General features: G+C 48.5%; 1 protein-coding gene across 1 annotated transcript in view; it reads right to left on the reverse strand.

Annotated features, from left to right (window-relative positions):
- Positions 1-9530, reverse strand: part of ZFAT (zinc finger and AT-hook domain containing) — a 175265-nt gene extending 165735 nt beyond the window's left edge. Inside the window, exon 1 of the mRNA XM_068525862.1 lies at positions 9302-9530. Coding sequence (XP_068381963.1) covers positions 9302-9320 — 19 coding nt within the window. The 5' untranslated portion in view covers positions 9321-9530. The remainder of the gene's footprint in view (positions 1-9301) is intronic.
- Positions 9531-14121: the final 4591 nt, after the last annotated feature.

Here is a 14121-nt window from a genome sequence, read left to right on the forward strand (position 1 = left end):
TTCAGTGGGCTGAAGTTCCAATAAATGCACACCCTAATCTGTGGTATTATTACCATGCAGCTCATGAAATGCTGGTGAGCATGCCGACTTCTACAGCTCACAAAGTTAACATTTCTATTAAATGCAAAGGAGAAAGCCCATGGGTGTTCCCTTGTTGAAACAGGATTAACACAATAAAATGAGAAAGGCTCAGTATCAGCTATAATTAAGGCTGGGCCGACAGTTGCATTATAATTTCATGCATACGCATTTCTTCCATGTTGAAACTTGACATAATTTTTCTAAGTTATTTTTAAGCACTCTCAAAGTGAGAGCCCCAGGCAATAGAGTCTGCTACTCACATTTAACATAATCATAGCTGAAGAGCAGCCCCAGGGCCCTTTCCTTCGGAAAGCACCACAAATAATTTTATGTAAACAGAAACTGCACCCCCATGACCCAGTTCTCTAAGTGGCAGCACCGTCCCGCCCCAGCGGATGTGTGGGAAGCTCTGAGAATGTGGGAGCCCCCGTGCACGCTTCTGACACCACAGCTCCCCTTGTGCAAATCACCGAGGTGGCCCCAGAACTCTTGACACCATGCCTCCAAAGCAACCGAGTCTCCGGGATCGTTTCCATGGGAAAAACTAAATGTGCAAAATCCTCCCCCGTTTTGCGGTGTATTTTAGGGAGACTGCAATGCCCAGGGCTGCCACCATCACCAGGCCTCTGAGTTTCCGGTTTGGGATTTTTGCTGTTTCAGTTTATTTTGGTTCCTTTCTGTGGTGGAGGCACCGTTAGTCTTAACTTCGGAAGGTAAAGGGCTGCCTGGAACCGGCTTCAGCACTGGGCCTCAGGACAGAGGCTCCGGGGTCAAACCCCACCCACGTGGCCACTTCTGCCTGGCTGGAGGGACCTCTCCTTTCCCGAGCCCGTAGGTCCTTGGCTGGAAACCCGCAGTGGCAACTGCAGCCGCCCTGCTGACCTCATGAGGACGGTGGAGGCAGGGGTCACCATGTGGAGGGATCCTGGGAAAAGGGCGTTGTGGACTGCTCCACATGACGCAGGTGCAGAGCAGAACTGGGAAGAGTGGGTGAAAGGGGCTTGTGAACACAACCCACCCGGCAGGTGGACACGGCTCAGCACACACACCGCTGCTGTACATACTGGGCAGGTTCCTGCAGATGGCAGGCGGGTCCCTGTGCACGGGTCACTGCCTCGCATGGGAGACCCACACACGTGTGGCTCTCTGCAGAAGCTCTGGGAGGGCGGCCACCAGGGCTCAAGAGGCCCAGCGCCCCATCCAGGCCAGTGCTGTCCCACAGAAATAGAACCACTGGGACTTCCCTGGTGGCGCAGTGGCTAAGAATCCGCCTGCCAGTGCAGGGGACACGGGTTCGAGCCCTGGTCCGGGAAGATCCCACTTGCCGTGGAGCAACTGAGCCCGTGCACCACAACTACTGAGCCTGCGCCCTAGAGCCCACGAGCCACAACTATTGAGCCCACGTGCCACAACTACTGGAGCCCACGTGCCTAGAGCCCGTGCTCCGCAACAAGAGAAGCCACTGCAATGAGAAGCCCACACACCGCAACGAAGAGTAGCCCCCACTCGCCACAACTAGAGAAAGCCCACATGCAGCAACAAGCACCCAATGCAGCCAAAAATAACAATAAATAAATAAATTTAAATTTAAAAAAATTTAAAAAAAAGAAATAGAACCACTGGTGTGATTTCAAATTTTCAAGCAGCCACGTTAAAATGAAAAGAAACAAGTAAAATTAATTTTAATAATATGTTTTGTTACCCCAGTATATCCAAAATATTATCACTTCACTTGTAATCCATTTTTAAAAGAGAGATGAGAAATTTCACATTCTTTTGATGTTGCTGTCGTACTAAGCATTCAAAATCTGATGTGTATTTCCCACTTCCAGCACATCGCAGTCTGGACCAGAACACAGATCCAGCATTCACATTATTTCCAGGACACCTGGCAACTTTTTCACTGCAGATCAGAGAAATGTGGTTTGCAAGTCCCTCTCCCCGACAGCCAGTGGGACAGGAGAGGGCCTCCAGCACCCCGAAATCTTTGGGACCCACAGAATTAGGAAAATGGAGACAAGGAATTAGGAAGCTTAGACCGTGCCGGCCAGAGTTACTGCCCACACTGCTGAAACAGAGGCAGACGATGGGGACACTTTCATTTATTACCGTCACAGGTTTTAGACGCTGGCTGTCTGCTCCAGGTTCCTGAGGTCATAATCAAAGAAGATAAAAGAACAGCCTGGGCAGGAACCGAAGGAAGATGTGGGAAACACGCAAATACAACTTCAACTTTTATTATTTTTTTAATAAGTTTATTTATTTATTTATTATTTATTTTTGGCTGCGTTGGGTCTTCGTTGCAGTGCGCGGGCTTCTCACTGCAGTGGCCTCTCTCGTTGCGGAGCACGGGCTCTAGGCGCACGGGCTTCGGTAGCTGTGGCGCCCGGGCTCAGCAGTTGTGGCTCACGGGCTCTAGAGCGCAGGCTCAGTAGTTGTGGTGCACGGGCTTAGTTGCTCCGCGGCATGTGGGATCTTCCCAGACCAGGGCTTGAACCCATGTCCCCTGCATTGGCAGGCGGATTCTTAACCACTGCGCCACCAGGGAAGCCCTCAACTTCAATCAAATTTTAAATACCTGCTTTACTTATCATGAAAGCCTGCCAGTCGCAAATTAATTCAGGAAGAAAGAACTGCCCTCTAATATTCAGACGTGTCTAAGGTCTGTTCAAATTCCAGAACAGAGCTTTAAATTTAAGCAAGAGCCACAGGGAAAAGAAGAATTTTCCAAACCCCACCAGCCACCCAGCTCCAGCCTACCAGAATGATCTGGTCCATTCTTCCTGGTAACCAATATATGAAGTAAGCATTAGGTGTGTTCTCCACATACCTGGGCTATTCAGTTTTTCACTAGGGAAAAAAGTAATTTTTAACTTAGTCTCACAATTCAACATTTAATGAATGCCTAATATATACCACATACTATGCATGCGAAGCACATTTAGAAATGAGTAAGACACAAACTCCAGAAACATAAATAATGCCATGTTGTTCGTGAAAGCAATTTAAAGTGACCGTGGTTTTATTTGTGGCCCAAATTCATAGACTGCTGCCTTGGAAGGGACAGAGAGTCCAGACTTCCAGCCAGTGCCCGACCTGCCCCTCACCGGGTTTGGGCAGCTACCACTCTTTTTTACAGGGCAGGGACCTTTAGAAGGTCAGGCAGCCTGTCCTCCTCCCTGACGCGGCTCCAGCTCGCGCAGCCTTACGGTGACCCTGGAAAGGCCAGCTCCTCCCACTGCCTCTGACCAAGCCAGCGGCGGCCCCTGGACCTCCTCCCCTGCAGGTCCAGCATCCCGGTCTCAGCCATGCCCTGCCATACCTGACGGGTCCCGCTGCTGGGACAGCGCCCACACGGTGGCCAGGCCAGTCCCCACGTGCAGCCGCCACCTCTGCAGGCACAGCTGTCTCCTAGGCTATCTCCACTTCCGCAGGGCCTTTCCCACGCATGTCCCCTAGGGGGCGACAAAGCGCAAAGGAGAATTCCGGCCTCAGGGAGCTAGTTCTGAGCTGCCTGAAATTCTGCAAAGTGGAGAGGGCTGGCGAGTGCCTGCTTTCTGACTATCAAACTTCTTTTTTTTTTTTTAATCCAGAACCTCATGCTTCAAGTTTCAGCTCCAACCTCAGTTTGTCAGAGAGGCTTTTCTTAAATCCCCTTCAATATAAATTAGGTCTCCATTATTTTCTCTTGCCCACTCCCCACCCCCCATCGTCCGCTTTGAAGCAATTACCGCAATCTGTAATCATGTATTTAACGGTGTATTTATTTGTTTAACCTGTCCCTCCTAAAAGACTGTAAACTCCAAAAATATCAATATCATTTAATTCAAAATACAGTTAAAAGCTTAAAGAGATCAATGTTTAAGGTTAACAAATGCTGCATTTCCCTTGTCGTGAGGACTAGAGCATTTCCAGAACGTTCACCTAAGAACCCCCGAGGCTAAGGTTAACCAAGGCAGTCAACTCACACTTCCCAGAGAAACAGACAAGACTAAGGGCTGGGGAAGAAAGAGTGGCTCAGGGTAGGTCAGCCGCCAGCCAACCCACATCCCAGTAAACCCACAACTTCTCCGGTCCTCTGACTCCTGCCCAGCGACGGGTAAGGGCTGCCCCATGGCCGTCCTGGGGCAGGGCTGCACAGAACTTCGGCTCCAGGGGCCTCTTCAGAGTGGAGGGAAGGGCCTCAGTCCCCAGGAAGGGTCTCTCTGAGGTGCTTCCAGTAACCCGCCAAGCCCTGCACCAACTCAGAAATAAAAACAGAGAGCAGAATTCAAAAGCTCTTCTCTCTACCACTGCAGGAGGGAATTGAAAATAATGGACCACGGTTGTGTGTATGGAGCCTGGAAAGTTTCATATCCCTGTGCCTGTTCGGTTCATCACTGCTCTTTCCTTGAAACCAAACACAGATGAAGGCTGGCTGGTCTCTAAGCTAAAATCCACTCAATCACCAGTCCTATGGGTTTTTACTCTGGTCCATTTCTCTAAATCTGCCCCAAACCTCCACTCCCACACCCACTGCCTTGGGGTGAGTGTCATGGTCCCTGGGATGCACCGTAACAGCACCTGATGACGGGTCTTGCTCCTGCCTGCATTTCTGCCCCTCCAAAAAATGTCCTCCTATTTATTCTTTATAACTTCAGAAATTACTAGAAAGCTACAGTAATTCACAGTGTGGTGCTGAGGAAGGATAAACAAATAGATCAATGGAATAGACCAGAGAGCTCAGAAATGGACCCACATGTAATTTTCAACAAAGGATCAAAGTACCTAAGTGGCTGGGCTAGGTGCACCGCACCCCCTCAAGCCTTCAACTCTCAGGGCTTACTTCCAGCATATTCTCTGGCACCATCTCCCAAAGGATCGGTTTTCCACTGCTAGGACTCTACGAGATCCTCAAGAGGAAACAGCGTATCATATCTGACTGCATTCTCACCTCCCGGCACAAACTTTGGCACAAACATTTGGGTGAACCAAGGAATCTGCTTGGAAGAAAAAAAAAGGAAGAAAGGAAGGAAGGAAGGAAGGATGGGAGGGGGGAAGGGAGGGAGGAAGGGAGAATCCTAAGGGGCAGAGAAGTGGTGGTGGCCCCAGAAGAAGAGGCCTGCTGGCAGAGATGGGAAAAAAATATCTAACAGAAAGAAGGAAGCCAGCTAGGGCCCTACAAGGAGGCTTGGAGCTGACTTACAAGGTCCTCCAGGTTGCCAGGACCTCCAAGACCCTCCTTTTCCAGAATGCTGCTCCCAAAGCCCCCTGCTCCTTGGCTCCAGACGCGGTGGCTGATTTGGTCCCCTCATCCCCCTACACCCCCAACAAGGCCAGCAGCTGCCTCTGGAGTCCGGTCCCCACCCTTCCCACCCTGCCTCGGCCCAGACCCAACTAGGGCACAAACGTGCCAGATTCCAGAGTTCAAAAATTTGCAGCTCCATTTGTTACATGATTTAAAAGAAGAAAAATCTGTTACCCAAGTTAAAATCCTTTTTCTATTAATATGCCAAGCATAATCTGTTTATAAGCATATAATTATATATTTTATGTTCCTTGAAAAAAAAGGACGTAACTTCAAACCTACAATAGCTGTTTAATATGACAATTTGTTTCACCCCCAGATTACTTTTCTTTCTTTTTTAAAAAAAATCAGTCAATGGGAATTCCCTGGCGGTCCAGTGGTTAGAACTCAGTGCTTTCACTACCGGAGCCCAGGTTCAATCCCTTGTCAGGGAACAAAGAACCTGCAAGCTGCACAGTGCGGCAATAAATAAATAAATAATAATAATAAATTTTTAAATCAATCAAAGTCTATCACATTTTCCAACCACAACTGTTTTCAAGGAGCAAGTAGATCTCAATGCACTAAGCTGCACAGCAGAGAGACTGGGGTCTCGGTGAAAGGGATAAAGAGCAGTGCCCACAGCATCTACAGCATCCTGCAGATGAAGCGGTGGGTTCCAAGAGTTATGTGACTCCCTCAGGTCAGGAATCTGGTGAGTAGCAGATCTCTGGCCCCAGAGCACGTGTTCATTCCACCCTCCAGACTGTTCCAGCCCTTAAAGTTGACACCTGCCCTTGAGAAATGGCAAAGACAGTGAAAGTTTAACAGAATGAACAGCTGCTAACAAAGAGAAAACAACTCTAGGCTAAATCCCTTCTACATAATTAAATCAGCCCCTCTTGCTGGGGAGGTTTTCAGAAGCAGCATGCATGAAACTATCTACAAAGGAAATGCAATTAAGGAGAGTCTTTTTAATATATCCAATTCTTGACTGCCCTTGCCCTAGGCAGAAACTTAATTCTACTGAAGGATAGCTGTCTTTGAAAAGTTGTTCTGTAAATTGTAAGGTAAGGGGAGAAAAGACACAGGAACGATTTTACAAGGTAAATGGGAAACCGGCTGAGAAGGGAGCAGTGCGGTAACAGATCTCCAGTTCCCGGCAATGACCATCGCAGCTGGCTTACCGTCAAAAAGCTGGACCTTAGAGACCAAATGCAACTCCATCTTATCATTTATTTTACTGGCTCTCCTACGTTAACCCAACAACCAAGCAAAACAGGAGGCTCTTTTCAGGAATGAGCTGACCACAAGTTAACAGCAACGCATTTTAAAACATGATTTTTGGTAACTTATTACAGCTGAAAATTGAAGGAAACTACAACAAGTGCCAGGTTTAAAAAAAAAAAAAAAAACTGTTCACTAAACTCCAGAAGAGCAGAGGTGGGCAGTGCATGTCGTGTATCATCAGCAGTAGCCCAATGTCTTGGGAGAGGGAAGGCACCAAACAGAGAAGACAGTGCAATAGGGAAGAACAAATCTGACTCCATATTGGATCTGTTTTTTTTCCTTTAAACTTTGTATTCTATTGCCTTTGCTACAAGTTAAGAATGTTGTCTAAAATATACAGGTTAGCCCATTCTCAAGGCTCTGACCTTTAAAGGTACAACACTTCTCCATTCACACAAAGATAAAAAGTCCCGACACACAGGATACCATTTGTCCTGGAGGTTTATAGGATCACTGTGACCAGACCTAGGTGCACAGCTGCAGGAACAACAGATTCCAGCACCAAGAAGTTCGCAGCAACCAACCAAACGCCCTCCACTTTTGGTATAAAAGAAGGCTGAATTCTAACTCAGGTAAGATGGTTCTTTGGGACACTAGTCCACCATCTTCTCAGTCTGCTGGCTTTCCAAATAAAGTCACTATTCCTTGCCCAAAAAACTCATCTCTTGATTTACTGACCTGTCGTGCAGCAAACAGTACGAGCTTGGACTCCTACCGTCATCATTGTCAGAAAGAATGCCTGGCATAGTTAGTTCAGGGCTCCTGACCCACCACTCCGGCTCTGGGTCTGCTCCGTCACTTCACACACACACACACACACACACACACACACACACACACTCACTCACTTCCGGAATCTGACGCAACAATGGGATGAAGGCAGGACCAAGGGTCAAAGGACTCTTTACCATCCCTGCCTGGCATGTTGAGAGGAGTGTCATGCAAAGCTGTTGGCTTGAACTGAAGAAGCCAAGAAAAGTGCCCCCGGGGTTTGGGCACCAAACACCCAGCAAACATAAGCTCTAGGTGTCTTCTGCAGCCCTCAGCATGTGGGACACTCAGTATAGCTGCTTCGGTATGAACCGGTAGGCTCAGAAGATGAAGCTGAAGGGGCAGTTGTGGAGGGTAAGCCTGTGACACTAAGCTGATATTTCCAAAGTCACTGGGCTCTGCCAGGGAACCAGGCTGGAAGGGGGCAGGAGGCAGTCAGATAGTTCATTCATTCTTCCATTCAATAAAGGCACCCTGGGCACCCACTTGGGGCCAGGCGCTGATCCAGGGGTTGGAAGTACAAGCCAGGCAGGCACCCAGAAGTTTGGATTTCATCCCAAGTCAGAGGAAGTTGATTTTTAAAGCCTCAGCTCTGCCATTTCTAAACTGTATGAAGTTGACCTCTCTGAACTTTTGTTCCTCGTCAGTAAATGACACACAAATTAGAGGTGTCGGGAAAACTGAGTAGCAAAAAGCAGTGTAGATGCTTACTGTTAATTACACAGGAAGGAGCCCCAAGGTCAGCGTTAAGGGGCTTAGACCAGGTGTTCAGTGGAAGATCCATCGCGGTCCTGCATCCAGCCAGCGGAAAGGGTGTGTGTCACCCAGGAAGCCAGGGACGGCTGCCTGGAGGAGGTGGCATGTCAGCTTAACTTTAAAGGGTGAGGAACAAGGACCCACAGAGCTAGGCGGCAGGTAGAGGCTAAATTACAATTTATTGGGCTTCCCTGGTGGTGCAGTGGTTAAGAATCCGCCTGCCAATGCAGGGGACACGGGCTCAAGCCCTAGTCCGGGAAGATCCCACATGCCGCGGAGCAACTAAGCCCGTGCACCACAACTACTGAGCCTGCGCTCTAGAGCCCGCGAGCCACAACTACTGAAGCCCGCGTGCCTGGAGCCCGTGCCCCACAACAAGAGAAGCCACCGCAATGAGAAGCCCGCGCACCGCAACGAAGAGTGGCCCCCACTCACCGCAACTAGAGAAAGCCCGCGCACAGCAATGAAGACCCAATGCAGCCAAAATAAATAAATAAATAAATTTATAAATAAATTACAATTTATCACAGGGTATTACTGGGTCATCAGCAGTAACCAGCTAATCCCTGGCGTTTATGGCTCCCCCTACAGGACACAAAGAAACTTTCCTTCAGCAGCTCGGTGGAACCCTTTCCCTTCAAAACATCCTGGCCAAGTACATGGGTCTAAAGAAACTATCCATTTCACAGAGGAGGAAACTGAGGCCAGGAAACAAGGAGGCCGAGCCAAGGCCCACGCGGCCACAGAGTCAGCAGCATCGGATTCGAACCTCCCGCCCGCCAGGACGCCTGCGCTGGGTCGCTAGCGCGCGCCCCGACCCCGCCCGTTGCCCCGGAAACGGCCCCGCACGCGCGAGCGCACTGCTTTCCCTTGCTCGTTCTTCCGCTAGCACCCTCGTTACTTTTTTTTTTTTTTTTTTTTTTTTTAATAAAAACCCAAGGCGGCGGAATACTGCCAGCGATTTAACGTGCCGTCAAAGGACGCCGCTACGTCCGCTCTCCGCCCTGGGCCGCGGATCCCTCCGCCGCCCAGCGGCCTGCGCGCTTCTACCCGACTCCAAGCTCGAAACGGCTTCCCGCGCGCCGCGCCGCGCCCCACCCCCACCTCATCCCCACCCCAACCCCCAGCCCGGCTCACCTGCCGCCCGCGTCTCCATGGCAACGCCCCCACCGCGGAGGAAAAAAAAGCCTCGGGCTCTTCCGGGCCCCCTCCCGCGCCGACCGAGAAGGCGGGGCGCTCCGCTGATGCTTCGCTTTTTATTTTTATTTTTTTAAGAAAAGAGCCGGCGCGGTTATGGCGAATCTGCGGCATCCAACATGGCGGATGGAGTCTTCGCCCTCCTCTTCCCGGGGCGCTGACGACGGCGTCGCTGACGTCAGGCTCGGATGACCCTCCCCCAGCGGCGAGAGCGGCCGGGCTGGGCCGGGCTACTGCGCATGCTCGGCTCTGGCGGTTGTGCTTTGTGTCCCACTTCGCAGATTCCGTCGCTCCGGGTTTTGAGCCTCTCCTGGGAAGGGGCTAACGAGAGGCGTGGAATGCAGATTGGCGGATTGGGAGTCTTCATAGTGCTGCCGAAGCCAGCATCTACCTGCCGGCCCATCCTTGGACCCACCCCTGCACTACACCGGGCTGGACGAGGTTAAGGCAGCGCTCCGGTCCCAGTTCCCAGCGATTTAACTTTTCTTGGCTTTAGTTTACTAATTTGTCAATCGGGGCGGTAACAGCCTGCCTCCCTCTCAAAGGTTGCAGTGTTTCCTGTTGTGGGATGCTTTCCGCTAGGAGTACCCGACTTGATTTAGTCTTCCAGACTGAATTAAACAACTGGCACCACCTCGACAGAATGACTGCCTTCTCTCTGTCCTCCTGTCTTGCAGAAAGTCTCAGTTGGGTGTGAGCACGTCTCCCTAACCCTTGCTCGTCTCCCTGAATCTGGCTCACAGTCTTCTTTCTGCAGGCAACAATATCTGGTTGAGATGTAATGACCTCGTCTTCCTTTTGGTCTACCACTTCCTTCAGATCTCTGCTCGAATGGTATCTCCTAGCGGGCCCTCCCAGACCACCCCATCCAAAGTAACCCTCCTAAGTCACTTTCTGTTTTCTCCCTAGTATCAATTTCTGCCTGACATTAATTTATCTCCATCTCGTCTTTGTCGCCCCTTTAGTCCCAGAATCTAGAACAGCCTGACAGTAATTTATTGAATAAATTGAGTTCCTGTTGCCTGTATTTTTAAGCTTAGCTTTTGTTTTAACAGTGTTTTTCATTTATGGTAGTAATGTATAAAGTTTTCTTTTTAATCCCAACTTACATTTTTAAAAATTGGCCAACTTAAAATGGTGCAGGAGGGGCTTCCCTGGTGGCGCAGTGGTTGAGAATCTGCCTGCCAATGCAGGGGACACGGGTTCGAGCCCTGGTCTGGGAAGATCCCACATGCCGCGGAGCAACTAGGCCCGTGAGCCACAACTACTGAGCCTGCGCGTCTGGAGCCTGTGCTCCGCAACAAGAGAGGCCGCGATAGTGAGAGGCCCGCGCACCGCGATGAAGAGTGGCCCCCACTTGCCACAACTAGAGAAAGCCCTCGCACAGAAACGAGGACCCAACACAGCCAAAAATAAATAAATAAATAAAGGCGTTCCTTTAAAAAAAAAAAAAAAAAATGGTGCAGGACTTTCCTGGTGTTCCAGTGGTTAAGACTCAGTGCTTCCAGGACTTCCCTGGTGCGCAGTGGTTAAGAATCCACCTGCCAATTCAGGGGACACGGGTTCGAGCCCTGAACCGGGAGGATCCAACATGCTGCAGAGCAACTAAGACCGTGCGCCGCAACTACTGAGCCTGCGCTCTAGAGCCCGCAAGCCACAACCACTGAACCCGCATGCCGCAACTACTGAAGCCCATGTGCCTAGAGCCCGTGCTCCACAACAAGAGAAGCCACTGCAATGAGACGCCCGCGCACCGCAACGAAGAGTAGCCCCCGCTCGCCGCAACTAGAGAAAGCCTGCGTGCAGTAACGAAGCCCCAAGGCAACCAAAAATAAATAAAAATTTTAAAAAATACTATTTTAAAAAATAAAAAAATAAGAAGACTCCGTGCTTCCAATGCAGGGGGTGTGGGTTCGCTCCCTGGTCAGGGAGCTAAGATCCCACATGTCGTGTAGCATGGTCAGTAAATTAAAAAAAGAAAAAAATGGTGCATGTGGTACAGAGACAAGGCCCCCAAAAAATGTAAAAGTGAACTTCAAGTGAGAAGTTTGGGAAATACTGATTTATTTTTATGGTTCTCTTGAAGTGCTAATCTGCGCCTGTTGTCTTTTCCTGGGATAGCCTTCCCTCTATGGCTGCTCGACTTGAGAAATTGTCCTTCAGTTCATGCCTGTGTGTTCCCACACTCCCGCTCACACTTCCCTTTACCCTCCCCACACCCGTTGCATTTATCTGTTTGCTCAGCCCCCCTCCCCATGAGCTAGACCATGAACTTCATGAGCACAGATTTTTTTATCCTTGTTTCCCAGCTCCTACTGCACAGAAGTGTCACTCAGCACATCTGTTCCCATTGTCACTTGTTTTCCAGTTAGTAAAACTCCCGTGAACGCTGAGCTTTAGGATGACGCTCTGATTTCTCAGGAACATTCTGCCTTGCTCCTTAATCCTGTTCTTGGGAAATAAAGAGTCATTATAAGACCCCAAATTTACCCAGTCCATTCAATATATGTTCAGGGATATCTCCTCCCCCAACCCCTTCGTTTCATCCTCACAACAACTGGAGGGCTAAATTGGACAGATATGATTATCGTGCTTTTCTTGAAGAGAAAAGGAATGTTCAGAGAGGTTAGGTGGCTTTCTGAGATCACACAGCAAGCCTGTGAAATCCCAGGTGTGGAACTGGACTTTCCATGCCCAATATTCTCCCCACATGGCCATCGGGGATGGGCCCACAGTACCCACTACACCCCCAAAAGGGCCAATTTCAAGGCAATCATAGGGTTATTGCCACCCACCACATCCTACATCTCAAGATAGATGGCGAGGCGGAGCCCATCACAGTCCTTCATTTGCAAATGAACTGCTCGAGAAGCTGCATTGATGAGCTTTCCTTTTCAGAACGATAAATATTTGCAATAACCACTATTTTGCTGTGAATTGATTTCTGTCAGGAAATTAGAGTTGTTCTGAGTTGCTGACAGTATTGGTTTTGTGCTGGGTTGCCTTTCTGGCAACAGCATTTAAATGTTAGTTATTGATTAGCAGATGGATTGCTCCTGGATGTTGTGACCAAAATGAAGTTTGGAAATGAAGCAATTTAAAGTTTGTCTCAAAACTCAATTGCCTCAGAATATCAATAAAGTCAAATTTAAAAAAAAAGAAATTGTGGATTATGAATGACAGTCCCAGGTTAATGATTTGGCCAGTTATGATTTTCTCCGTTATTCTCATGGCATTTTCTTCCTTCTCTATTCAGAGAAGAATCACTGAGCACCTATCATTACTGAAAACTGGCCTGGCCACAGGCATACAGAAATGACGAAGAGCCAGTCCCTTTCTATGGGACCAGATCTGCAAATGGAGAGAAGAGTCCACCCCTGGCTTTGCTGAGTGATTTGCACATTTTCAGTCAGCAAAAATCTTTATTCTTTCCATTTGCGTACTATCCCAAAATGCCTACAATTAATGAAGGCTCATTAGTGGAATTAAATATAAATTGCTCAAAATTGTATTATTAATGGCATCCTGCTTCAACGACAGTTCCTAGAGGAGATGAGCTTCCCAGCTGGCCCTCTGGTGTCCATCAGCCTCTCACGGCTAGCACGGGAGTGAATTTGTGCCAGAAATGTATCACCATGAAATGGCATTTGGTTATATAATAATAAATTAATATAACTGAATATATTTGTGTCAATAATTTTATAGTTATGTCTAATAGGTATATGACAAATGAGCATTTACAGGAAAACAGAAAAATTTATATATATAATTTTATACGACGTTTTCTTGAAAGCAGGTTCTGATAAAGTATACATACGAGTGACCTCAAGATAATGGGCCTTGAGGCACACAGAAGTTGATAAGATCAGAGGTTGGGATAATCACAGTCTGAGTGAAGTGTTAAAATCGGAATAGGCACGTTATAGAGAAAAATCTATTTAAAACTGTATAAAAGAAGAGGTTGTAATAGTAGAATGATTTGAGCAATTTGAGAACATAATTATGACCTTAGGAAGCAACATCCTCTCTAGTTCTTCCTTTTCAGTGGCCATGCTGTGCCATCTCATCACCAGCACGCACATATTGTACCCTCAGCACACACATTGATCTCAACAGCATTTTTCGTTAGCGGTACCCAGGGCTCCTTCAAAGGACCTGAGTCCACGTCTGGAAGCAGGGGAAAGTCAGAATGGCCTGAGACAACTTGCTCTTGCCAGAAAACCAGGCTGCTATCAAAAGTGCTGGGCTAAAAAAAAAAAAAAAAAAAAAAAAAGTGCTGGGCTATTGCTGAAAGGACAAAGGAGTTGACTGAAAAGGAAATGGGGTCCCTCTGGTCAGGTTGTGACAACTTGGATATAACAAAGAATAGCTGGGTCTACAGTTGTCGATTTACCAGAACAAGTTGAATCTGTGAAAAGCCATGAGTCCTTAATGATCAAAAAGGATAAGTTAGGGACTTCCCTGGTGGCTCAGTGGTTAAGAATCCGCCTGCAAGTGCAGGGGACACGGGTTCGAGCCCTGGTCCGGGAAGATCCCACATGATGCGGAGCAACTAAGCCCGTGTTCCACAGCTACTGAGCCCACGCGCCACAACTACTAAAGCCCATGCACCTAGAGCCCATGCGCTGCAACAAGAGAAGCCACCGCAATGAGAAGCCTGTGCATCGCAACAAAGAGTAGTCCCCGCTCACCACAACGAGAGAAAGCCCGCATGCAGCAACGAAGACCCAACATAGCCAAAAATAAATTAATTAATTTAA

The sequence above is a fragment of the Eschrichtius robustus genome, chromosome 17 (genome assembly GCF_028021215.1).
Source record: "Eschrichtius robustus isolate mEscRob2 chromosome 17, mEscRob2.pri, whole genome shotgun sequence".
In the NCBI taxonomy this organism is placed as follows: domain Eukaryota; kingdom Metazoa; phylum Chordata; class Mammalia; order Artiodactyla; family Eschrichtiidae; genus Eschrichtius; species Eschrichtius robustus.